Source organism: Varanus komodoensis, unplaced genomic scaffold (assembly GCF_004798865.1).
Source record: "Varanus komodoensis strain SLA01 unplaced genomic scaffold, ASM479886v1 scaffold11, whole genome shotgun sequence".
Classification (NCBI taxonomy): domain Eukaryota; kingdom Metazoa; phylum Chordata; class Lepidosauria; order Squamata; family Varanidae; genus Varanus; species Varanus komodoensis.
This window is the reverse complement of record NW_025335317.1, coordinates 27,146,152-27,172,882: the sequence shown is the minus strand read 5'-3', so window position 1 is coordinate 27,172,882 and position 26,731 is coordinate 27,146,152. Positions and strand designations below refer to the sequence as shown.

Here is a 26,731-nt window from a genome sequence, read left to right as displayed (position 1 = left end):
CAGATCCAAAACGGATTGAACTGTTAATCCAGAGTTTCAGATGAATTATAAAGCATTACCCACTTCGCTGGCAAAACTTCCAAAAACAGCTTTAATGTGGCAATTAATGTGTGCAATGATTTTTATTTCTAAGAAGAGTATCAGTCTTAGGACTGAGAAGAACTTTACTGTCCATAGTCCTTAAGATTTCCAGGTTATAGAATCTGTAAGTAAGTTAGAGATTATATTATTCACAGCAAGTGAATTATCATTATTCAAGATCAAACAGATAGGCACAATTTTTGGAATATAGGAGAGGTTAGTTTTTCCACAGGTATAACACAGTTCTATTCTCCACAATGTAACTGTGATAAAGTGATGTATTTGTAATTAAGTGTGCAAAACTGCTCACTTCATGGTTTTATTTTTAAGGCATTGCAGTATTTAAGGAAACTTTGCAACCATCCAGCATTAGTTTTAACTGTCCATCATCCTGAACACAAGAGAATCACGGAAAAGCTGGCAACTGAGAATTCTTCCCTTCGAGACATTCAGCATGCCCCCAAACTCTCTGCTTTAAAACAGGTGGGCAAAATCTGTATGCTATATCTGACTTTAAAATAAGATTTTTAAATTGTGGGAAAGAAGTTCTTTTTAGTTCCTGCATACTTCATTCTAAATCATATTAAGGAAGAGTTGAGAAAGAATTGCCTTATAAATAGTAAGTAAGCTAAAAATGCTAAAAATAGTAGGAAAGTACTAAGTGTCCAATTGTTAAAAAGAAAAGTTTCCAATACTTGTATAGAATTGTTATATAACTATATGCATGAAAAATACCACTCCTGTAATAGCCATGTGAAATTTTAAGTTTTTGTTTTGTTACATTATTGACTCCAAACTCTTTTATTTATTTGATTTCTGTACTGACCAAAACTCTACATGAAAAACAAAAGCTCTTCTTGCTGTCTAAGTGAGATGCCAGTATAGTTCTTCTTTTGATGTAAGCTTCAGTGACATATGAGTTATTAATACTATCAGCTATAAAACCCAAAACAAATGCCATTGAAGCTAGCTGATTCCATAAAGCTGTGCCCTTCAGAGCATCTGATAATCAAAGATTTTTAACTTTACACTGCTATACAAAGTCAAATAAAACACTTTCCATTTTAACTTTCATATTATAAGGCAGCCTTTCTCAATTAGTACCATGCAAGTGTGCTGGACTTGAACTCTCATCAGCCCCAACCAGTTTTATCTGTTCAGGAATGCTGGAAGTTGTGATCACATTTGTAAGGTATATGTTGAAAAAGGCTGTATAATGTGCCACATGCCTCATCAAACCATTTGCAAATCTAACACAGTATTACATACCCTGACTGGCTGTGACCTTTCAGAATCACAAGCTGTGGCCTTCCATGTCATTTGCTACCTAGAGAGTCCGAAGGCTGAACATGGAACGTCCTGCATGTCAAATATCTGTTGTGCCATAGAACTGTGTGTATGAAATCTTATCAGATAGTATCAACTAGAGAAAGTAAACTTGCTAAATTCAGTGTTTGGTGTAATGCTTTCTTATTGGTCTTTTAAGTTGCTGCTGGATTGTGGCTTGGGCAATGGCGGTTCCTCAGAAAGTGGTACAGAAACCATAGTTGCACAACACAGGATACTAATCTTCTGCCAACTCAAGAGCATGCTGGATATAGTAGAGTATGACCTTCTCAAGCCCCATTTGCCCTCCATTACCTATCTGCGATTGGATGGCAGCATACCTGCTGGTCAGAGGCATTCCATCGTTTCACGGTAAAGCCAATATCAAGCTGCTTTCTAACAGAAGGGCTTTTGCACTGGGATTTCCACTGTCGGTGAAGTACAGGAGATTTTCAATGGGGCCCTACTGGCTAAACATGCAAATGTAGATGATATGCTAATCTGTATAAGAGAAGAAAATTCAGAATTTATTGATGCAGATTTTGATTTAGAGTATTCACAGGTTGTATGTAGTGTAGAAAGGCAGGTATAGTGCTAGCCTTCTTTGCAAAGAGTTGTGCGACTTCTAAACTTCATTAGTTGCTCATGGATTTTCTGATTGTTTTCATCCATTGAGTACAGTTATGAAAGTGAATGATAGCAAGGGTGGATGCAGCTGACTTTCCAAGCTGCTCTAGTTGATGTTGCACATACAGTAGTTTTTTCATGATACTAAATAAGCCATTCTGGCCTTAGCCAGAGATGTAGCACCCTCCAAGGGAATTCCATTGCCATAAGACCTATTGATTAATACAGACTTGGAGCTGCACTCCATTACTTGTCTTCAGGGCCATTCAGATTGACTTTAGGTTGGTTTGTCATTTCTTCTAGTGTCACCAATGTACTTCTGGTATAATCACAGCTCCTTTGATAATACCAATAGCTCTAACTGAATACCTGCTCAAGTAGGGCCTTCTCCAACCTGCTGCTCTTCAACTGACTGCCCTGAATGAGCAGATGGATGTTGTAGTACAACACATCTGGAGGGTGTGCAGGCTTAGGTAGATAAAAGCCTTGTTCACTAGTGTAAGTGCCACAAGAGCAGAAGCATGGCTGGCAGACGGCATACAACTTGGTCCCCAGCTTGTTCTCTGTATAGTGTGTGGTGGGTTTTCTCTTTCTTGCTCAGAAAGCAGGGAATCATGTGATGGAGCTTTTTCTTTATACTTTCTCAGAGGGTGCACCTTATCTACTACTTCAGTCCTTTGATCAGGAGCAATACAAGATCCCTCTTTTTTTCCTTTGTGCTTAGTATCTGGAAATTTTAAGTTTCCCTCTCTAATCTTGTTTTTTTTTTTTTTAAATCCTAATTTTCTCCCATTCTTGCTTCCCCCCCTCCTCTCTACTTAATGTCCTCCAAGCAAACCTGTGAACAGCCATGCCACAGTAAATGCAGAAAATGCAGGGAGCTCCCACTTAAGAATCTTTCCAACACAAGTAAATAAACAGTACAGTTGGAGCCTCTGTCTCCCTTTTCCCTGATCATAATTGAAATTAATTAAACCAAAGGTTTCAGAGACCATGTCAAAACTTAAACTTGGCTATTTTACTCTCTTCCCATGAGTCTGATTCAGCTAATCCACACCATCTACCTTCTGGAAAAACCCCTATAATCTAGGGAAGAGCCAGATAAAGATTATACTTCAGAGCTTGGTTCCATAAAGTCAAATATTGTGTGTCATCTTAGTAGATATGATTTGTGTTCCTTTCAAGTGAGGAGGACAGAGAGTAGTCTGAGCTTGCACCAGAAGGACCCATACTGTATATCTTTGCTATTCATAGTGATGACTCCTTGCCTCCTCTATTCAAAGCTGTGTCTTCCATTTAGTTGCCTGCAAGTTGTATAACCAAAAAGATTTCAGTCCTTCAAAATGTAGAGTATCACACAAGGTTATGACTTTCCTTGCATCATACAGGATGCATAAATCTTGAATTGTCCTCACTGTTAAAATGTAATAGAGCAGTAACAACACCCAGATCACCCAAAATATTCCATAATTTTTACATATCCCATCTTGAGTACCTCATGTGCCAGACAACAGAATATTGCTGCTTACCATCAAGGTTCCCTCTGGTCTGGTGTGGAGAGATATCTATGAAACAATCTCCTCCCTAATTTTCAGTGATTGGTGTCCTTTTTTTGTCCAGGGATTAACTCCTCTGTAGTCACAGTATTAAGTAAGGCTTCACAACAAGCTCTCTTTACTCCTGGTCCTACTTACCCAGCTCCCATTACCATTATTATTATTATTATTATTATTATTATTATTATTATTATAACATTTCTACGCCGCCCCTTGCCGAAGCCTCGGGGCGGCTTACAACACAATAAAATACATTGAAATACAATAGAACATAATAAATTACCATTAAATACAAAAATACAAAAAATACATTGAGTTACAAACATAATAATATAAAATTAAAATTATCAGTATAAAGTAAGTAAATAAATAATATAGGAGGAGAAAAGAGAAGGAAGAAGAAGTTGCCCTGGCCAGATCATACATTTTAACAATTAAAATGATGTTTAAATAAAAAGGTCTTTACCTGGCGCCGAAAAACCAGTAACGACGGTGCCAGGCGGACCTCTTTGGGGAGTGAATTCCATAGGTTGGGCGCCACCGCAGAGAAAGCCCTCCTCCGAGTACTTACTCTCCTAATTTCTTTCATGGAGGGTTCCCGGAGAAGGGTTCCCGGAGAACTACCTTCTAGTTTCCACTTCTGCAATTTTGTTCATGTTAATTGCTTGGGCATTGTACTGGACCTGGAAAGAGTAAACTAAGAGCATAGTCCAAAAAGCTAAGTAACATGCTTCCCTGCCTTCTGAACTAGCAGGAATCAATCCATTCTGGATACCTCTGCACACCAACCCAGGAAAAGCTGCATAGTAAGTACCAGCATTCTTCTTCGTGGTCTTTGTGCATCACACACATGGGCTTTGCCACACAATGCAAGGTCTGGATCATAGAAAAAACTTGCACGGCTCAGCATCACAGAGTGGGCAGGAGCCCCACCCTGCCCCTTCCAGGTCTCTAGGTAAAGAGGGGGCTCCTGTGCATCCCCCCAGTTCCTTTTCGACTGCACTTGCAGTTGCAGTGCTTGTCAGAACCACTGTTTCTCTTCTCCTACCAGCTCACTCTCTTCATTTGCTCTTTCTTTTAAAAAAAAAACTCTCTACCTTCCCCTTAATACACTTCTGCAACTACTTGCTCATAAGCTACCTGATCTACACTCCTCATTTCGAGGCCACTCCTTTCCATCTCTCTCTCCTGCCTGTGAGGAAGGGGAACAAAGACTCCCCGCTCTCCTCTCTCATGGTTTCTCCCCTCATGGCCAATCCGGCTTTCCACGATTGCGCCTTGTGTGCTGTTCACCTACGCACAGTGGGTGACCATTCTTGCTGCATCCTTTGCCTTGATGAGGGGCACATCATGGAGATGTCTCCACACTGCCAGGTGTTCAACATGCAACTTGCTGCCCATGCCACCCAGCCACTGCACCTCCACCTTGCCACATTACCTGCCACTGGCCTGCTCTCACCAGCTGCAAGCCACGCATCACCTGCCAGGGGACTCCGGGGATTGCTCCGCTCCCCCCTTCTCAACTGGGATGGCTCTTCATCTTGGTCGCCAGCTTCCATTTACTCGGACAACTGGTCTGACATCTCAACCCCCCCCCCCCCATTATGGTCGCAACTTGCCAAAGGAGGCTACACATGGAGTGGGGGGACTTCGACTCCGCTGATGACTCCGTCATGGAGCTGAGCAACTGGCCTGATGCCAACCGATACCATCATCACTCTCCTGCCAACCCGAACGCTCAATGCCAAGTGCATGCACAGGACCCCACTTGACATTGGGAGCATGCTGACATCACATTGCATGGCATTGAACAGACCCAGCGCCGTAAGACTCAGCACCATGTCTGACTCACCCCCACTGAGGAGGCCTTCACACACACTGTCCTCCTGGCCATCTTCCCCAGCCCCGCCACCACAGTACAGGCCTCTTTGACGTCTGCAGAGCCCTTGACATTCTACAAAGCCTGGACTGAACTGCTGTGGCTTTCCAACTGCCTGTTCCTCTGCTAGGAGGGTCAGAATAAAGGGGAGCTCGTCTCAACCCAAAGCTTTCCAACTGGGCGTCCAGCAGCATCTCCCTGGGCTACGGGATGGCAAGGCTCAAGCACCCCACACTCCCCTGTGTGCACCCCAGTCATACACAAGCTGCATCTCCTGTCCTGCTGGCTGTCATCCCACTACATGAAAGCTGCAGAGCTGCTATGTGGTCCACACCATCCACCTTCATCCAGCATTACCAGCTAGACATCTGTGCCAGACAAGACTGCATGTTTGGTAGGGCAGTCCTCTCTGTAATTCTCTGGTGATGACAGCCCCTCCCCGCAGGAAGGCTAAGCTTGCTAGTCGCCCATGTGTGTGTGATGTACAGAAACCACGAAGAAGAAACCTGCCTTTCTATATTGTGCTAAGTTGCTTGGAACCTAAGCAGTGGACTAGGCAGAATGGTTGCCTCTGGTCTCCTCATGAACTATAAATTGGGCCCCAAGTCATGTTTGACTAATGTGTTCTTGTCTACCCTTCACCCCAAGCTGGTTTCTTATTTTCTATGGACCATTAGTCAGCTGCTAGTAACAGCACAAGGTGTAATTTTATATTCATTGGAACTTTGCGGGGGTGGGGTTTGCCTTCCTGCAAACCAATTTGGTTGAAACTTGTTCTTAGAGTACTCTTACTGATCTTTGCCACTAACTGGCTATGATACATAGTCATCAGGCAGGGACTATTCTTAGGATAGGTTCTCATATAATTCCAGGAAAGATTCCGTTTAAGGAGTCTTTAATGTAAGGGTGGGTAATGCAGGAAATCAACTCTCATCAGCCCTAGCCAGCATACAGTATATCACAGAAGTGAGTACAACCCTCACATTTTGTAAATATTTTATATCTTTTCATGCGATACTACTGAAGAAATGACACTTTGCTACAATGTAAAGTAGTGAGTATACAGCTTGTATAACTGTGTAAATTTGCTGTCCCCTCAAAATAACTCAACACTCAGCCATTAATGTCTAAATCGCTGGCAACAAAAGTGAGTATACCCCTAAGTGAAACTGTCCAAATTGGGCATTATTAGCCATTTTCCCTCCCCAGTGTCATTTGACTTGTTAGTGTTACAAGGTCTCAGGTGTGAATGGGGAGCTAAATTTGGTGTTACTGCTCTCACACTTTCATACTGGTCACTGGAAGTTCAACATGGCACCTCATGGCAAAGAACTCTCTGAGGATCTGAAAAAAGAATTGTTGCTCTGCATAAAGATGGCCTAGGCTATAAGAAAATTGCCAAGACCCTGAAACTGAGCTGCAGCACGGTGGCCAAGACCATACAGCAGTTTAGCAGGACAGGTTCCACTCAGAATAGGCCTTGTCATGGTTAGCCAAAGAAGTTCACGTGCTCAGCGTCATATCCAGAGGTTGGCTTTGGGCAATAGATGTATGAGTGCTGCCAGCATTGCTGCAGAGGTTGAAGGGGTGGTGGGTCAGCTTGTCAGTGGTCAAACCATACGCCGCACACTGCATCAAATTGGTCTGCAGGGCTGACGTCCCAAAAGAAAGCCAGCCTCTTCTAAAGATGATGCACAAGAAAGCCCGCAGACAGTTTGCTGAAGACAAGCAGACCAAGAACATGGATTAGTGGAACCATGCCCTGTGGTCTGATGAGACCAAGATAAACTTACTTGGTTCAGATGGTGTCAAGCGTGTGTGACGACAACCAGGTGAGGAGTACAAAGACAAGTGTGTCTTGCCTACAGTCAAGCGTGGTGGGAGTGTCATGGTCTGGGGTGCATGAGTGCTGCCGGCACTGGGGAGCTAGAGTTCATTGAGGGAACCATGAATGCCAACATGTACTGTGGCATATGAAGCAGAGCATGCTCCCCTCCCTTCGGAGACTGGGCCGCAGGGCAGTATTCCAACATGATAACAACCCCAAACACACCTCCAAGACGACCACTGCCTTGCTAAAGAAGCTGAGGGTAAAGGTGATGGACTGGCCAAGCATGTCTCCAGACCTAAACCCTATCGAGCATCTGTGGGGCATCCTGAAACGGAGCGTGGAGGAGCGCAAGGTCTCTAACATCCACCAGTTCCGTGATGTCGTCATGGAGGAGCGGAAGAGGGCTCCAGTGGCAACCTGTGAAGCTCTGGTGAACTCCATGCCCAAGAGGGTTAAGGCAGTGCTGGAAAATAATGGTGGCCCCACAAAATATTGACACTTTGGGCCCAATTTGGACAGTTTCACTTAGGGGTACACTCACTTTTGTTGCCAGTGGTTTAGACATTAATGGCTGTGTGTTGAGTTATTTTGAGGGGACAGCAAATTTACACTGTTATGCAAGCTGTATACTCACTACATTGTAGCAAAATGTCATTTCTTCAGGGTTGTCACATGAAAAGATATAATATTTACAAAATGTGAGGGCTGTACTCACTTCTGTGATATACTGTAGCCATCTGCAAGATATGATAGAGATTATAGGTGAAAACATCTAAAAGGGACACAAATTAACCCTTCCCAGCATAGGGCCCATCCTGCCTTGGTACTGGCATGCTGTAGTCTCAGGTTGATGTTGGCAGTAGAAGTCAGTCATAAAATGGACTAAGTTAAGTGGGCAATTGTCTTCTCTTCTTCCCCCACCACATCCCTGAATAGGCAGGCTAGGAGTGGTGCTATTAATAAATAGGCTGATTTTAGAAAGACTTTACTGCCCTTGTAACATCCAAATATCTGGAAGTAATAAAGTTGTGGTCTATTTTTAGTTTAATTCAAAGTTTCCTTTTGTGTTTTCCCTTGCTTCCTCTTTTCTCACTCCTAGCTCTGTCTTACTCACCAGTGTGGGCATAAGCTGTGCATGTATAACCAAGTACATTTTAAACTTTTTTTTTTTTTTTTTGGCAAAGGTTTAACAATGACCCATCCATAGATGTTCTCTTGCTTACTACCCATGTTGGTGGACTGGGTCTTAACTTAACTGGAGCTGATACAGTGGTATTTGTTGAACATGACTGGAATCCAATGAAAGACCTCCAAGCAATGGATCGAGCACATCGCATTGGGCAGGTAAAAAAAATGTAGTCTATTCCGGATAAGTTAACACCACTCAAATAACATCAGAATTGGTTAAAGCTTCCAAAACCAATACCATACGTACATACATACAGACAGATATAACATACCAACAACATACATAAACATAATATTTGTGCATCTTGTTTATAACCATTGTTCTATTAAAAAAATAATGGAGACCTGAAGCTTGTCAAACAAACGTGGAACTCATTAGAGCAGACTAACTAGCAAAGAGGAATGCAGGCTCACCAATCTGCATTTTACTCAAATCTCTTTTAAACTCCCAAGTTCCTACCATGTCTACTTTTCATCCTGTCAAAAATTAGACATTTTTTGTTTACCAGTCTCTTTAACAGCCAACAGATCCTCTCAGGGAAAGAGACTATTTATGTATAGCATGAGGCCTTGCCATTTCTTCTCTACTCCTTAAAGGCCTTATTAGTCTTCATTGAGATTCACCCTCTCAGTTGAGCAGATCTGCTACTCATAGGCAGTGAATTGCTGTTCAAGTTCTGGAGAATGCAGCATGGAAATGAAAAATCATGTAGGAAACTTATTATTTCCATCTTGGTCTAATGGTATATTACGTGTTTTCTGCCAGTTAGTGGCTTCTTATGGCTAGGGTATCTATATTAAATGTCCAAAAATATTTCCTGCAGAAACGAGTTGTTAATGTTTATCGCTTGATAACAAGGGGAACATTGGAGGAAAAAATAATGGGTCTGCAGAAGTTCAAAATGAATATTGCCAATACTGTGATTAGTCAAGAGAATACCAGTCTGCAAAGCATGGGGACAGATCAGCTCCTTGACCTCTTCACTCTTGACAAGGTAAAAAAAATTGTTCCTAAGTAATCTGGAAAGCAGCAGCTATTGCTGCAGAAGTTCTTTTTGCCTTACATGAAGTTCAGTGAGATCTAAACTGTTATTACAGTAATTCTTCCTTAATGTTGGGAGTCTCCAATTAAGTAGATACAATAATGAGAGAAACATAAATGCCCTCTTATTTCTGCTTAGCATATTTTGCAACGTAGAAGGCACCTTAGGATTATTGCTTTTATTGAAGTATTTATTTCCTCATCATTCACTTAATTATGAATGCACAAACCATTTCTGGCACATAGGTTTTAAGATGCTGTGCTCTCTCTCTCTCTCTCTCTCTCTCTCTCTCTCTCATTTCCTTCTCCCACCTTGTCTTCCATTGCATTCAAGGATGGAAAATCAGAAAAATCGGATGGTGCCACTTCTGCTTCTGGAAAAACAAGTATGAAGTCAGTTCTTGAAAATCTTGGAGACCTTTGGGATCAAGAACAGTATGATTCAGAATATAGTCTTGAAAAGTTTATGCACTCACTCAAATAACCATTCTTGATACAATGGCTGGTAGCTGGCATTTTGAGCTGATATTCAGCAAATTTCAAAGCATTTATAGAGGACCTCTAGCATAACATCATACATATGGAAAAATAGGAGGGAGAATTCATGCATTCAATGGAGCCACCTTCTTCCCTTCTAGATAGTTAAGTCTTAAATACTTGCATTGTGGAAGTAAACTATAAGATAGATCTGAATTTCCAGAATAGCTATGAATTCTGACTTGATAGAAAATAAAACCTAGCAGGTTTTGCACATGTTGATAAGTGTTACTTCTCTTTATGAAATATGTCTATCATTCCCCCATTTCTGAAACTAAAATGACTTGTACAGATTGTTTTGAGTATTTTGTTCTTTTAAACCTAGCTTGCTTTAATTATATACTTTAAGAATGTTCAATTCAACATGTTACAGCAATGTTTAGTTCACTTACTGATGTATGTTGACATAAAGGCGAAGCCAACCATCCCAGAAGATTATTGGGGAATTAAATGAAATGTCAAGTATTAAAGTTCCCATCTTTATATATATTTAAGTGTGTGGTGCTCTTCAGTCTTCTGACATTTTCAGAGCAGTAGACTTTTTAATAGGAATTACAGGCAATGGCTTAATTTTTGCCATTTTCACATCCTGTTTAGAGGATGTCATTTTTAAATTTGTGTGTGTGTATATAAATATGTGTGTACATATATATATGTATATGGCTACAGCATAGCCCCGTTCAGAGAGATAAGTAAGCAGTAGGTTTCAATCCTATAATTTTTGTAACTAAAAAATAAACTATATAAAGAGATTTTCCAGCAGAAGATCTTATAAAATTGAAAATCTATGCTGGAAAGACTCTCTAATGCACTAGAGCATGAACCTCTGAAAATGGTAGAGGGGAAATGCTTTATTTAGTAATCCAGATATAAACATTGAGCTGTATCCGGTGTTAGTCCTACTTAAAGCAGGTTCATTGAAATGGACTTAGTCTAATATTGGGTACAATCTATGTTACATAGAAATGCCTACATGCATCAGAGGGAATGAAATGTTTGAGCAGAAATCATGTAAAACAAATTTGAGGAGGCTGTTATAAAGAAGATTAAGAATAATAACAGTTGTACATATTTTTAAAAGTGTCTTAAAGGGAGTAAGTGGTGACATATGTCCGTGCATAGGTGTGCATGTCTGTACCAAAAGCATACAAATGCATTTTTCTAAATATATTAAAGCAAACCTACATAAGCTGTCTAAATGCATACATATATGTATAGATGTCATAACTATGGTTTGAAGCTTGCTGTGCACTTCAGCATCACAGCTGGATTAGCTATGAGACTTCAACAATGTCAAGTAATTGTTTTGATTTTTTAAGAGGAAAAAATTGGCTTATGGAGCAGGATCATTTTGCAGCATCCCAATATGAGTGAACATGTGTCATATTTTGGTAGATATATGAACTGCCATGCTGTAACATTAAACTAGCATTCCATAAAAACAAGAAAATAAAAAAGCCACACTGGCATTAATCAGCCCCTTACATGTCGCATGTAGTTCTTTCTGCATTGTCAGTCATACATGCTCCAGCTGCATGGAAAAAAATGTCATTTCTGTAACTTAATGAGTAGTTTGTGTGGGCAAACACAGCTGGTGACACATAATGAATATTTCTGTTGCTTGTGTGATCTGGCTCTTTCACTGCATGTTTTAGGAAAAGCAAACTAATGCAGCTTTATCCTGGCTTGTCAGGCCTGGCTGCTTTAGCAGAGGATTTTAATGTCAAATCCCTTCTGCCCTCACAGCCTAATATAGCTTTCTATGAAAACATCATAACATTCTTTTTTATTGCAGCACAAGAATATGCAAGATTTGTGCCAGTGCCTTATTTCTGTTAGAATGTGTATATAAAATGTGTGTTTCTTGAAATTTGACATACAACTGATCTTCTGCCTCATACCTGTTTCAAGTACTGCCATCATCTCTCTCTCTCTCTCTCTCTCTCTCTCTCTCTCTCTCTCTCTCTCTCTGTGTGTGTGTGTGTGTGTGTGTGTGAGAGAGAGAGAGAGAGAGAGAGAGAGAGAGAGAGTATAAGGAAAGGGTTGTCATTTAAATATACACAGAGGGTTGTCTGGATTGGGTTTCCATTGTACACAGTGCTGTTAACTGATCCCATATATCTTCATTTTGGCAACATGTTTAGAAATGGAGTTCCTGACTTCTTCTGAGGAGATCAGAAGAAGCTAACCTGGCTGGTCTAGGGACTCTGGATTATGAGTAGTCAGGCTCCCAAAGAGTGAACAGCCAGAGTGAGGGAACAGGGAAGGCTAACAGAAGTTTGACAGAGGAATAGTAATGGAAGAAGATAAAAATGCAGAGGTAAAAGGGGGAAGGGGCCTAGACTAACCCAGCAAACAGTCTCTTCCAAGAGGCCATGTGCTCCTGAGAACTGCACCTGAAGGAGGCATGTCCTGATTACTAGTAGCGGCTGTGTGGGTGGAGAGATTCATTCTGGTCCCTGACTCCTAGCTGAGCAGATCAGAGGAAGCTGCCCCAGCTGACCTAGGAACTCTGGAATACAAGCAGTCAAGTTTCTAGGAATGTGTAAAACAGGTGTTTGGTGGCAGTTTGGCAGGAGAGGTCCCTAACATTGTTTTCCTCACTTTTTTCCTCTTAGTTTTTCCCCTTTTGTTTTCTTCCTTGTAATACACCACCATTTACTAGTAGGATGGTGTTGTTAACAACTGAAGACAAATGAAAGCACTGGTTGTTACAACAGGCCCAACAAAGTAGAATCAAAAAGGTAGCAGAAAGAAGGGATCAAGAAGGCTCTACAGTGGTAGTAACGTGCAACATCTGTAAAATGTATGTTTTTCTGCCTAAGGCCAACATGGCCTACATGTGCAACAAGTGCAAGCTAGTGGCCCTGTTAGAAGAAAAGGTAAGCATGCTAGAGCAGTGAGTGTTCACTCACAAGGTAATAAAAGAAGAAGAGTTTTTAGGCGGAGTGGTGGAACTGCAACAGTTAACTGTAGAGCAGAAGCTAGAAGCGCAACAACAAGCTGAAGCAGAAGAGAAGAATCCTGTGGGAAGGGAAAATACAGAGGAAACTGATGAAGTAGACGTACAAGCTGAAGGAGTAGGATAGCAGCTCGAAACTAATAGGTAAATGGTCAAGGATCATCCAGTTGCGTTGATTGAGTTCAAATCTCCAGGGTCCAATGCACTCCATTCTAGAGTGATAAAGGAGCTGGCAGAAGAGCTCTCAGAACCATTCTGTATTATTTCTGAGAAATCGTGAAGGACAGAGGAAGTACCAAATGACTGAAAAAGGGCAAATTTTGTCCCACTCTTCAAGGAAAGAAAAGAATCACCTGGGTACTATGGACCTGTCAGTCTGTCTTCAATCCCTGGGAAAATTCTGGAGCAGATTATAAAGCAGTCAGTCTGCAAACCCCTTGAAAGCAATGCAGTGATTACTAGTAGCCAACATGAATTTCTCAAGAACAAATTCTGCCAGACTAATTGGATTTCATTTTTTGACTTTGTAACCTCCCTGATGAACTGTGGGAATGCTGTGGACTTCATCTCTTTTGACTTCAACAAAGCTTTTAAAATGCCCCATGATATCCTGATTAGCAAATGAGCTAAAAGTGGGCTGGATGGAACAGTGATCAGATGGATCCACAGTTGGTGACAGAATCATACTCAAAGTGTGCACTTCAACGGTACCTTCTTAAACTGTGGAGAGGTAACAAGTGGAATAATGCAACATTCAGTCCTGGTCTTCAATGTTTTCTTTAATGACTTGGATGAGGAAGTGCAGAGAACGATTATCAGATTTGCAAATGACACAAAACTGGTGGGAAAGCTAAAACCCTGGAAAACAGAAAGAAATTTCAAGGTGATCTTGATAGGTTGGAGTGCAGGGCTGAAAACAACAGAATAAAATTTAGTAAGGACAAATGCCAGGTTCTGCACCTAGGAAAAAGAAACCAAATGCATTCTTACAGGATGGGAAATACTTGGCTTAACAATACTGCAAGTGAGAAGGATCTTGGAATACTTGTAGATAACAAGCTGAATATGAGTCAATAATGTGATAAGCCTGGTACTTCTGACTTTGTCAAAATATCTTCTTGTAACAAAAGGTTATCATTAAGTCTCCATCTTCTTCCTCCCACTTGTTCTTCCCACCATATTATCTCCAATGGGTTGTGGTCAGATAGTGTTTTTGGTTGGATCTTTACAGCCTCATAATTAGGTTTTTCGATTGCCAACACATTGATCCTTGAGTATGTGTGGTATCTGTCAGAAAAAAGTATAGTCTCTAGCTCCAGGATTTTTACATCTCCATGCATTTTCTAAATGTAACATTTCCATATAATTAAAAGTTTTTAGGAAGTTTGCTCCTTCTTACTTTTTTAGACTTATCCTTATTAGAGTCTATAATACCATTCATATCACCAATAATCAAAACTTCTTCTTGAAAATCCAATATCAATTGAAAAAAAATAATGTTTATTTTGCATCATTTGAGCATATATCATTGCCAATGTATTTGTCTTCCCATTTGGGAGTCTTATCTTCAGAACAATAAATCTTCTTTCTTGATCTTTTAATTCTTCTATAACTTTTAAACTTTGATTATTAATATAAAGGGCAACTCCTTTTGGTGTCACCTGAGGCTCCATACACTTTGTGCAGCCTCTTATAAATCAAAATATGAGCAATTTTTTGAATAGATACTATATCAACCCTTTGTTTTCTTGACAGAATATGCAGCGATGGCAAAATTAACTAATTAAGTAAATAGAAGACAGGTTGAAAAATTTAATGATAAATGGAAAATATACCCAGCATGATTAATGGGATGTAAAAAGGAGTTCTTTAGAAAGTAGTTGAGGACTTAAAAGTGATTGGAAAAACTGCTGTGATTCTCTTACAAGAAAAATTCAATGCATTAATATTAATTGATTATATCTTCATTCTGTCTGTAAAACCTAGTCTAAGGAGCTCAGACTATCTCTTTTCAAATCTGTCATTTGCCAGCATCCAATTCAGATTTCCTTCTCACATTAATTCTTCTCTTTCTCTTCTTCTCTGCTCCTCTGCACTTCCACCTTTCACATTTCTTTGTATCTATAAGTAAACTACATTTTGATAGTACAACCTAAAGCAGAAGAGTTAGGGGAGAAGAGTCAAGAAAGAAGGAAAGAAAGAGAAAAAACATGGAAAAGATAAGAGGGGCAAGAGAGAAAGAAAAAGGACAAGATGAAAGTGGATAATGCTAGTTAGCCAGCCTTCTATCAATATTATAATTATTAGTCCCATTCTATCTCTATTAAAATATTAGTTTCAATTAGTTTGTTAAGAAGAGACATTGTTCCAACTTTCATAGCAGGCCTTGACTTCCAATCTTCTCCAAGTCCAATAGGCAGGAGCTAATGGTTTTCTTCTCATAGTACGTCATGTTTGTCTTTTGTTCTTTAGTATTATTAATTTTTTATTCTTAAGCGGGGCCAGGACCAGTGAAGAAAAACCCCAAGTCCCATCAGGGAGATATAATTGTTCCTTAGAGCAAATCATGTATAGCATGGATCCTCAAACTACAGCCCGCGGGCTGGATGCGGCCTGCCATGCCCATATATCTGGCCTGCCGCAGAGGTTTTGGACTTGCCGCGGGTGCATGTGGGACAAGGCAGCAGCTTGCTTGTGCAGAGATTGTTTTCTCCAAGCGATTCCAAAATGATCTCTGCACGAGCAAGCCCACCACCTTGCCGTGCGCATGCCTGGCGGCAACTTGCTCGTGCAGAGATCATTTTGGAATCGCTTGGAGAAAATGATCTCCGCACGGGCCCGCCCCTGTCTTGCCTCACTGTGCATGTGCCCCTGCATCGCCACGCATGCATGTCCAGCTCCCGCCCCCTCACCAGCCCACGCCCCACGCCGGCACCTTTCAACTGGCCCTCTGTTGAAAAAGTTTGAGGACCCCTGATGTATAGTTTACATCAAAAACAAGAGAGAAAAAATCACCTGGCTCAAACAACCAGCAACTCCCTTAAACATGGCAATGAAGGGTGAGAGAACCATCTCTTCTGCTGCAGTGAGCTTCAACCAAGTCAATTTATAATGTCCAGGTTTCTTGACAAAAACTATCAGACAACTTACAGCTGCAAAATTAAGCAGAATATTACCCTTTTCAAAGTCCTTTCCAAGAAGAGAAACAGAAATGGCTTAAAATCTGGAACACAACCTAAATCATAACCTCAAGTCTCAGCTGTCCAAAAAGCACTGTTGTCCTTCTCAATTCAAAAAGCACAATTCAGCATGAAAATTCACCCAGCTAGTATTTTCATACCAAGGTCAGTTTACAGTATGGTTAGTTCTAGAGACGTTAAAACAGCTTTGCAAATAAGACGCCATCTATCAACAAAAGATTATCTGTTGCAGAGCCCCTTCATAATGCAAATAAAAATGCCTTAAGAGTTCAAGTTGCATCAGATTGATGTGCTATTCCCTTGGCAAAGAAACTGTCATAATAGACAAATAATAAAAACTAAAAGATAAAAGGAAAAGATAAGTGTGTGTGTGGAGGGGGGTGACTTTGTGTACTGTTTCTAGGATTATCTTATCAGACCATCTTGCTGGGATTCCAGGAGTTCAACTATGAGGCCATCATGGCCAGGTACAAGCTCTTCCTGTGGGAGAACTTGGGAGCCATGGCTGGACACTTCCCAGATGACCTCCGATGGTCCACTGAGAGGCAGCAAAACTAGTCAGTCATCAAATTGAGGCAGCTAGACACCACGTTGATTGGAATGGAAAAGCAATAATGGACGCAGTGGCCATCTGCTGCCATGCATGGCTGCGCCTTGCAGATCTTTCCCAAGAGATGTGGGTGCACATAGAGGACATGCCCTTCGATGGAGAGGGTCTAATTAAACACTCGTACAGATGACAGCATGGACTCCCTCCACAAAGCCCTGACCACAGCCAGACGCATGGGATTTGACCACGAGCCAAAACAGTGGAAGTGGCCAGGAGCCCCTCATGGCACTGCCCTACTTACCCCCGCTAACTTCACTGGACACCTAGCACAATTCCCTCCAGCATGGGAGGCAGTAAGTTCTGTTTCTTGGGTCCTGCCTATAGTGGAATGGGGATGCTGGATCGAGTTTGATGCCCTCCCACCCCTTGGCCAGATTAGGACCATCCCACCTTTATGGGTGCTGTTGGCAGAGGTGGATGCCATTTCCAAAGAAGCCATAGAGAAGGTCTCCACACACCTGTGCAGAGGATATTACTCCTACTATTTTACCATGCCTAAATGGGACAGGGTCTCAGACTGATCCTCTTCAGAGGTGTCAACAGGTTCATTACACCCAGGAGGTTCAGAATGACATCCCTACAAGGCATTTCCACCCCATTGGCAAGGGAACTGGTTTGCATCTATCGACCTCAAGGACGTCTATTTCCTCATCTTTGTCAACCCTCCTTATAGACATGTCCTCCAGTTCCAGATTGGGCTGGAGACTTTCCAGTTCTCAGTCCTTTCCTTTGGCTTTGCCACCACCCCCTAAGTCTTCACAAAATGCATAACAGTGGTCTGTCTTCCCATACCTAGACTACCAGCTTCTGGCAGCCCTCTCAAGGACTGACATCCTGCACACAGCGCACACCACCTGCAGGATCCTGCAGGATCTGGGACTCTTAATTAATCACACTAAGTCTGTTCTCTCTTCCACCCAGTCCATCCTGTTCATAGGGGCTCACCTGAATTCCACAGCTGCCAAAACTTTCCTCCCACAACTGAGAGTAGAGACCTTCAGTGCATTGGCCATGTCCATCAGGACTGCGGCCTGCTCTGTAGCACACACCATCCAGAGACTCCTGGGCCTTATGGCTGCCACAGTGTGTGTAGTGTACTTTGCCCACCTTCACATGAGACCACTCCAGCTCTGGTTCATGGTAACCTTCACGACAGATGAGGATCCCCTGCCACTGTTCTGTGGCCTCCACAAGGTGTTCCCTGCACTGGTGGTCCACCCTGGATAACCTCACCACTGGGGTCCAGTTCACCCTATCCAAACTTACAGTGACTGTTGCAACAAATGCCTCCAACTGGGGCTAGGGCACACACTGAGATAGTATGCATGCCCAGGCCTCATGGAATCACTATGAGGCACAGTGTCACATCAGCCTCCTGGAGATGTTAGCTGTGTACAAAGCCCTGGTATCTTTTCAAGACTCCATGAGAGGTCACCATGTGCAAATTGTGACAGGCAACACCACTACCATGTATTATTTGACCAATCTGCCCCACTCACCACCCTGACATCTGCCCTCTGGGAATGGTGAATAGCCAGGGAAGACGCCATCACAGCCATCCATGTGGCTGGCTGGCTGGCTAAGCACCCTGACCAACACCCTGAGTCATGCCAGGATGACAATGCAGTTCTCAGGGACCTATGCAGCAAATGGGGCACACCCAAGATAGACCTGTTTGTCATGCCCCAGAACTCCAAATGCAGCCTCTTCAGCTTCAGGGTAGGGGCAGGGACCAGCTCCCTCAGAGATGTGTTTCTTCTAAAATGAGAAGGGGCACTGTTCTGTGCTTCCCCTGCTTTCCCCTGATCACCCATGTGGTCTCCAAAATCCAGAGGGGACAAGATGGACTGCATCCTCATAATCCCCTGGTGGGTGAGGCAACTATAGCTTCTGCCCTTCCTCCAGCTGTCCAGTGGGACCTTCCTTCACCCACCACTGCGCCACAGCCTACTCTTGCAGGACGGGCTACATGCTCCACCCAGACATCAGGAGCCTGACTGCCTGGAGAATCAACAGGCAATGGACCCCTACCTGTCCCTTCCACCTGCCATCTCCTCCAGCCTGCAGACCACCCTTAGGCCTTCCACCTGCAAGTCCTATCTGGCCAAATGGAGGGCCTTCATAACCTTCACCAGGTCAGCAGAACTCAAAGCATCTGAGACCTCCATAGAGCATATCCTCACCTATGTACAGATCTGCTTTAGCACAGGCCTCATCCCATCCTCACTGCAGGTACACCTGGTGGCTATGTCAAATCCCCCCCAGTTTGGGAGTCATTCATCTTCACACATACCCTGGCTTGCAGGTTCCTCCATGGACTCCAATAAATTGCCCCACCGGCCCATCCCTGCACACCATCATGAAGCCTATTAGGGGGTCCTTCAGTCCCTCACCAAAACAAACATATGGCAACAATGGACCTGCAGCGCCTATCATGGAATATGGCACTCCTGGTGGCCATTGCATCCGCCTGCCACTGCTGCACCAAACTATTGGTGCTGCAAGTCAATGCACCCTGATTTTCCATAGACCCCCAGTTCAGACCCAAGGTTACCTCTGACTTCCACATCAACCAGGACATTGTTGCCCAGCCGTCCTCCCTAACCCCTTCACCCCCATCAAGTTTACACCTGCTCAATGCCCACAGGGTCCTTGCAGTCTACAGGTCACAAAAAGCAATTCCGCCACCCAGACCACTCTTCGTCTACTACAAGGGCCAGAGGAAAGGAGAACCCATCCTGTTCCGAAGACTCATCAAGTGGGCCTCCAGCACCATCTGCCTAGGATTTGAGTTAGCAGGACTCAAGCTCACCACGCACCCAAAGGCACATTCCATGCATGCCCAGACCACATCAACCACTCTTCTAGCCACTATTCCACTCCACAACATCTGCAGAGTTGCCACATGATCTATACCATCATCCTTCATGCGGCACTACCAATTCAATGTCCACACGAGACAGGACTGCACATTTGGCAGGGTGGTCCTCCCATCGATTCTTCAGTGATGACAGTGCCCTCCATCCTGCAAAGGGTAAGTTTGCACATGTGTGATGCAGAGAGACTATGAAGAAGAAAGGAAAGTTGCTAACCCGTAACTATTGTTCTTTGAGTGGTCATCTGTATATTCATACAACCCGCCGTCTACCCTGCTTGCTGTCATCAGCTGGCTGTGCCCCCCCACCCCCAGGATGCTGGGTGCAGGAATGCAACATTTCAACTACATCTCTGTCCTTCAGCTACCCGGAGATGATGCCTTCTCCAAGTCAACTGAGGGACTGGGCAGGAGCCCCCTCCCCTTCATATAACCAGAAACTGGAAGGGGCAGAGGACTCCCACCCACTCCATGACACTAAGCTGTAGCAGTTTCTTCCACTCTATGCCTTGTGCAGGTGCTGAAGCCCATGCGTGTGAATGCACAGATGACTACTCTAAGAATGACAGTTAAAGGTAAGCAACCTGTTTTAACATTTGGCAAAATAATAGAGGTGCTCAAATTACATAGGCACAAACACAGGACACTGCTGTATTTTGAGCCAAGTCACTGGTCCATCTAGACTGGAAGCAGGCAAAAGTCTTTCCCAGCCTGCCCTGGAGATTCATGCAAAGCCTGAGAGTCGATCTACAGACCCTTTCAAAGTGCCTGCATGTACTACAGCAAGCTTAAATGTGATAATTAGTTTCTGTGGTAAGGTAAAGAGAACTGATTCAACAAGACCTGCTATCAGAATAAAACAAGCATCTTCATTGTTAAGGAAACTGAAGTCCTTTTTCTCATGTCTACAGTCCAGTAGTAGCTTTCCCCCATAGCTTTTTCTTTTACACATGCAAAGGATGACAAGTGTCAGTACTTCATACAACTAGATTTAATAAGTTATTACAGAAAAATTAAGTTCAAACTACAAAGTTGAAGCAGTTGTAAGCAATTAGCAGCATTGAGCTCCATGTTTAGTCACAGTACTGCAGTTCCATACAAAGCATTAGTCCAAGCCAAAAAAAGATAAAAGCTTTTTAGGGTTACTAGCAAAACCAGTCTAAGAGAACATGTAGTAAAAGAAATGATACATTTAAAATTAGTTGAAAAAACAAGTACAGAGTTCTTAGTTTTGAACATTCTAAAAGTATGTCCATTATTTTGACAGCAAATTACAAATACCTATAGTACTTTATACTCCAACAGAACCACATCCAGAAACAAAAAATAGCAGAAATGATTATCCTGTATTAGCACCCTGGATATCTATTTGTTGCTAAATGTTATTAGGTAAATTTCAAATGTGCAGAATGACAATAAACGCTCCTGATTTGCTACCCATCTAAGGTACAGAGCAAATCATCTGCATGAATATAAAATACTCCGTGGTAAGACAGAAACACTGTAACAGTGGAGACTGAGAAGAAAAATTTTCTGATTGAAAAAAAAAAAATGAGGTTAAGCTGACATTATACAAACAGGTGTAAAAAGCAACTACATACAAGCCAGGTTTAACAAAAGACTTTTTTTTTCTTTTCTTTTTTTACAAATCTGTGACTAATCTTTCACTCATATCTTGCAAGTAGAGATGTCACAATACTGAAATATTAACATGGGGTTTTTCCCCAGTAGAAGCACTATATATTTTTGTACTACTCTAACAAAGATAGTGAAATCAGCAAAGTTAATTTGCTAACTGTGCATATATGTATTACAATTTTCTTTTAGACCCTGCCTTCCTAATAGGCAAGTGTGTAGGCAGAAATCTAAGCACACACTTTGTACCACTTTGCAGGAATTTGAGAAATATCTCTTTCACTTCTATTATACGTTTACAATTTGTGAGCATCCCAACCAGTAGTACCTAATTAGAGTCTAAATTTTACTATTAGATTTTGCCTATACATTACTTACAAAGAAGACACAATGGGCCGACTCTAGACATTTTCTACAAGAGATCACAATGCCTCCCTTCATCAGCTAAAATCTCAAAACTGATGCACCTCAGGAAGGCAATTTGTATGTTATGCTTAGATAACACCAGCTTGGTTTGCAGGATCTTAAGGGACAGATAATTGTATCTCTAGCTTCAGCACAGACGTTCTGCCAGGTTAGCAGCAAAACGGTAGGTGTTAGCTGGGCAAAGGTGGAGATGAAGTACATAAAATGAAGCAGTGTTTTCATAGAAGCAACAGATGTTGCACCTGTGATGCAGAGAGGCTGACACAAAGAAAGAGAATTATAGAAGTGGCTTGAAAAGGGGGCACAAAGACAGCAAAATAGATTGCTACACATGCATTTAGCACTAACTATGTCGTAAATTACATTGTCTGGTCATTGCACTGTTAACATTATGCAGATGCTATACAATTTCCTCTATATGTTCTGGGGTACCATGTAAAGAAGCGCACAGAAATACAGCATGAGAGGTGAGTTTAATAAATAAAAGCATGGTTGATCACACTGTAACAACTTGGGAGAGATTTCAGATTAACAGCCCAAAAGGCTGTAAATAGTATGCAAGCGTTCATGCTGTGTATAGTGTGTTTATGTTCTTAGTTGCACCCCACTGTGCAGCAGCAGTGCCTGTCCTAGTGGGGTCGGATTGGGTGGGGAGGAAGGAAAGAAGTGTTATGCTCAAGAGGCAAGGTAGTAAACCTGCTATTTTTATGGACTGGAGTTAATTACAACAGTTGTGTTCGTCAGCATTGGTGTATAAATCTAGACAGCAAACTGGTACTGTGACATCCCTATTATATTCCTAAATCATTCTGAAAAAGGAAAAAGGCTTCTCAAAAATATCACATCATTTTCCTGCTTCATTCTGTAATTTTATTGCCCAATTATTCATTACAGTTTTTCAATCATTTCACATATCCAACCATTTTCACACCATTGTAAACCACATCAGCAAGTTAATACATAAAGCTTTGCATTTCAAAAAACTAGACACTTTAGTAACAATATTACAAAGGTTTTTAGCTTCAAAAATAACTGAAAATGAAAAAAATAAACTTTTAAAGAATTAGCATCATAAAATTAATTTATTCCAAGTAAAAGTACAAAATAATATTAATGACATTGACCAGATATGAAAGCCTCTCCCAGAAACAACTATACTAATGGTTGAGAAAGCACTCCTTAAAGAAAATCTGAAATAAAAATGAAAAATATGTCAATGTTTAAATTTCTCTTAGCAAAAAATCTTTCTAAAAATAACAATGAAAATTTGTCTCAGTACAAAGGCTACATTACTATTGAAAAAATACCAGCATGAAGAAAAGGTACATATCTGACAGTAGAAAAATGATCTTCGTGAATCACAATGTCTAAAGTTTGCAATGAAAATAAATCTGCAATAAAGATTTATGCCTTTTTTCTTTTCTTTTTTTCTTTTTTATACAAACAGTACAAACAGTATTGCACATAACAACAAATAGTCGAGGTTAAGTTGCCTTCAAAAAAAAAAAAAAAATCGACTAGTTCAAGTCTCACATCAAGAGAAGGCCACAAGAGGACCTGTTGTACCCAGGGGCTTCTTAGTCAAGTTGCAGTTCAGAATACTTATTTTAAAAAATAACTTCTTTTCTTGAAGGACCCTCTTATAATAATATAACATAACAACTTAAGGGGTACGTTCCTTTACAAAAAAAAGGGGACAATGTTATAATTTAGTAAACTAAAAAATTACCTTTAAAAAAATACAAACAGAAGAACTCTCACAATTCTGGTCAGTCGTGCGTAATTGCTTGATTATAAATATACAAATTAAGGGAAAATATTTTTTCACCTTCTATTCACAACTTCCAGCACCAATGCAGTTGGTTTTACATCTTTCCTTGGTGTATTTGTTTTAATGTTATTACTCAAATAACATCCAGCATCTCTCTCTCTCTCTCTCTTTCCCTTCTTTCTTTCTGGTGTTGTACATGAAAGAAGGAAATTTCTTCAAAATGTATATTGTTTCACATAATTAGGTAGACTTCTGTAGGTTAGCTATGATCTTCAATATTACAGTTATAAACCTCTAACTTCTTCATTTTCAAAAACGCAAATAAGCATGAAAAAAATAAAGTTACCCATTTGTTAAATCATTTTCTTGCAGAATTAAATTAATATATATTTTTTCTGAATAAACTTACTTAGAAAATATTTTCTTTCCTATATTTCAAAATTGAGGTATTGCAAAAGATCATGTCAGTCAGAAAGCATGCCTTTTTCTTTTAAAAAAGAATAATCTGCCAACTATTGAAAACTGTCTAGGTACAAAAAGTAGTGCATAACAAATCTTATATAGATGAAAAAAATGAAAACCCCGAACAGAAAAAAGACAGCTGGGCTGGATAAAGCAATATCACAAAAATGCCCAGAAAAAACAGTGGAAGGGATAAGAATGATTTTTTTAACCAGTAAAAAACTAGTTTTTTTAACACAGAAAGTTTTGTTCAAAATCAATAATTGCCAATTAAACATTAAAAGAAAACTTAAAAAGTCAGACATTAACAAGGCCATCACAGCACACAAAATTAGAACATTTAAATCTATGCGGTGCCAGATCCAGTCAGATTGTCCCCAGAACTCCAAAAACTGTGTGTGTTTGGGGGGGGGGGGGGAGAAGAAACCCCTAAAAGAATAGTGTACACGTTCCCACATTCTTATAGTTAGCACACTAATATGTGTTTCTCTGTTTGCCTTGCAGCCCCATAGTATATGCTAAAAAATGTCCACCATTATATATAGTCGATCTCAAATATATTCAAGCTTCACAGGATACATCCAGGGTTCAAGGAATTAAATGTCACACCCAAAGAGCAGACTTTTTGCAAGTTAACCTTTTATGCAGACATTTCTTTAGCACAACTCTTTTCTTATCTTTCTTAAAATGTTTATTTGCTTACTAAGCTAAGTTTGTAGTGTACATCTGCTTTTCTGAGCTCTTTGTTTTTCCTGGGCAAAGGCTGCAGCTACATGAATGGTGCAAGTGTTTATGAGTTTCACACTAAGAGCTCATTTCTTAATTTTGTGAGTGTGCATATTCATTTGTACCTGTTTAACTTTCAGAAGTGTGTGAATATTAGACACAGAGGCTTAAACAGTTAAAGTTTGATCACAGTACTAGACATAATCACTTTACTATATAAAATAAATTGCACAATATATAACAGAGCACCGCAAAGTACTTTGCCTATCATTGAAAAATTGGTTTTAAGGATAATTCTAGATCTAGTTTTTTCAAAAAATATGTGTTGTAATATAGGTCATACTGCAATGGGCTGATCCTAATTTCAGAAGCACTTACATTTACTGAGGCATGCCTTCCCTCCAGTCAGTAATCTGTGTGTGTGTGTGAAATTACTGAGTACTTTGTAGCCTATATAGATTCTTAATTGGTGCATTGTGGGCAGATTTTCATATTAGACATATATAAAAATTTATTGCATGCAGCAACCTGATTAAGTAAACATGCAGTCAAAACTATTGACCTTCCTTGGAAGCTTTCTGAACGCTATACTGATCTCTTTTCAGCAGCCATCATGATTTTAAATCACATAATCATCTTTTTAAATTGATACCCTAGCTTGGATAGAGTATTGTGGTATTAGTAATACCATCTTAATAGCAGCAAGAGCTATTGCAGCATACATTTACATAACACTAAAAGGCCTAAAGAAATAGGAAACCCTCAGCATAACAAAAAGGGGTAGGGAAGTGGGGTGGAGAAAGTGTGATCCAGTTTATGAGGTATCATCCTTACCAGTAAAAATGGAGAGCAACTAAAGACTTTGTAGGGCTATTCCTATTCTACATGACCCAACCTAATGATTGCTGAATATCCATTTAATGTGTTTGCTACATCTGCCAACTACTTGTGAGTGTTACCTTTGGTAAGTTATTTGCTAGGGGCAAGTCTAAGTTTCTGAAAATAAGTGCATGCTCCAGCTTAAAAAAAAGTCATTTTTAAAATCGTCATCACATACACATCAGCTCTGTGGTGGCTGATGAGAATGGCAGTCTACTTATTCTCAGATGTGACAGATCTTGTGTAAGAAATTAAGGTACCAAGCAGATGTTTGTGTGAATCAAAGTGCAAAATCAGTACAGTTACACTGTGCTAGGCTTGTATTATATGGGACACAGAGTTCAGTAATGTGACTGTAAATAATAATAATCATAATAATAGTAATCATACTAAAAAGACCCATCTCTTCATTAAAGTCAAGGATGAATGCACAGATTTCCAGAACACTAAAGCCCTGAGGCAGCACTCTCTTCTCCCTTCTGTTCTTCGGTTCCAGTACTTGCTGCTTCAGCTCCAGCGGAATGGGACATGGCGAGGCCGGTCTCCTCCTTCCTTCACAAGTGGTTTGTGAAACTCTCGTCCAGCACGAGAGTGAATGCTTGCCCAACAGTATTCACAGTAATACTGCAAGCAGGTAACGTTGGCGCAGAAAAATGGAGCAAATTTTCCACCACAGCGAGTGCCCTGGCATTCATCACACATCTGATCATCAAGCACATATGGCTTCACTTCCACCTATAAACAGGAAAAACCAACAAAGGAGCTCAGGAAATGAGGAAGAGTTTGTAAATTAGTCTCATAAATCTGAATACAGGAGACACCTCTATCCTGTATAAGCAAGCCAGAATGCAGACTTTCCTTTGCTTTGAAAAGCTTTTAAATTGGTTAGAGCCAGCTGTCCAATTATTAGGACCCCTGCCCCTTTAATAATTTGCACAGGAGGGTCAATCTACTCAGTAGATTGTCATGCCAGTGTTGCAAAATTTAGAACACTGTAACTGTCAAAACAGCCACAAATGTGTGTTGTCATTAGATTGCAGTGCAAACCTCAAAACAGATTCTTAAAACTACAGAGGCTGTAATATTGAAAGGCACTTAACACTTCAGAGGGTTTTGAA

The 26,731-nt window shown here is 41.0% G+C and overlaps 2 protein-coding genes across 11 annotated transcripts in view; one reads left to right on the top strand and one right to left on the bottom strand.

The window, feature by feature from the left end:
- The window catches only part of BTAF1 (B-TFIID TATA-box binding protein associated factor 1), a 95,557-nt gene extending 84,006 nt beyond the window's left edge, over positions 1-11,551 (top strand). For all 3 annotated transcript variants that reach the window (XM_044420697.1, XM_044420696.1, XM_044420695.1), the window contains exons 34-38: positions 412-564; positions 1,568-1,779; positions 8,485-8,644; positions 9,313-9,483; positions 9,865-11,551. In XM_044420697.1, coding sequence (XP_044276632.1) covers positions 412-564; positions 1,568-1,779; positions 8,485-8,644; positions 9,313-9,483; positions 9,865-10,014 — 846 coding nt within the window. In that variant the 3' untranslated portion in view covers positions 10,015-11,551. The remainder of the gene's footprint in view (positions 1-411; positions 565-1,567; positions 1,780-8,484; positions 8,645-9,312; positions 9,484-9,864) is intronic.
- Positions 11,552-22,622: 11,071 nt separating this feature from the next.
- The window catches only part of CPEB3 (cytoplasmic polyadenylation element binding protein 3), a 137,590-nt gene continuing 133,481 nt past the window's right edge, over positions 22,623-26,731 (bottom strand). For all 8 annotated transcript variants that reach the window (XM_044420691.1, XM_044420686.1, XM_044420690.1 and 5 more), the window contains one exon: positions 22,623-26,348. In XM_044420691.1, coding sequence (XP_044276626.1) covers positions 26,121-26,348 — 228 coding nt within the window. In that variant the 3' untranslated portion in view covers positions 22,623-26,120. The remainder of the gene's footprint in view (positions 26,349-26,731) is intronic.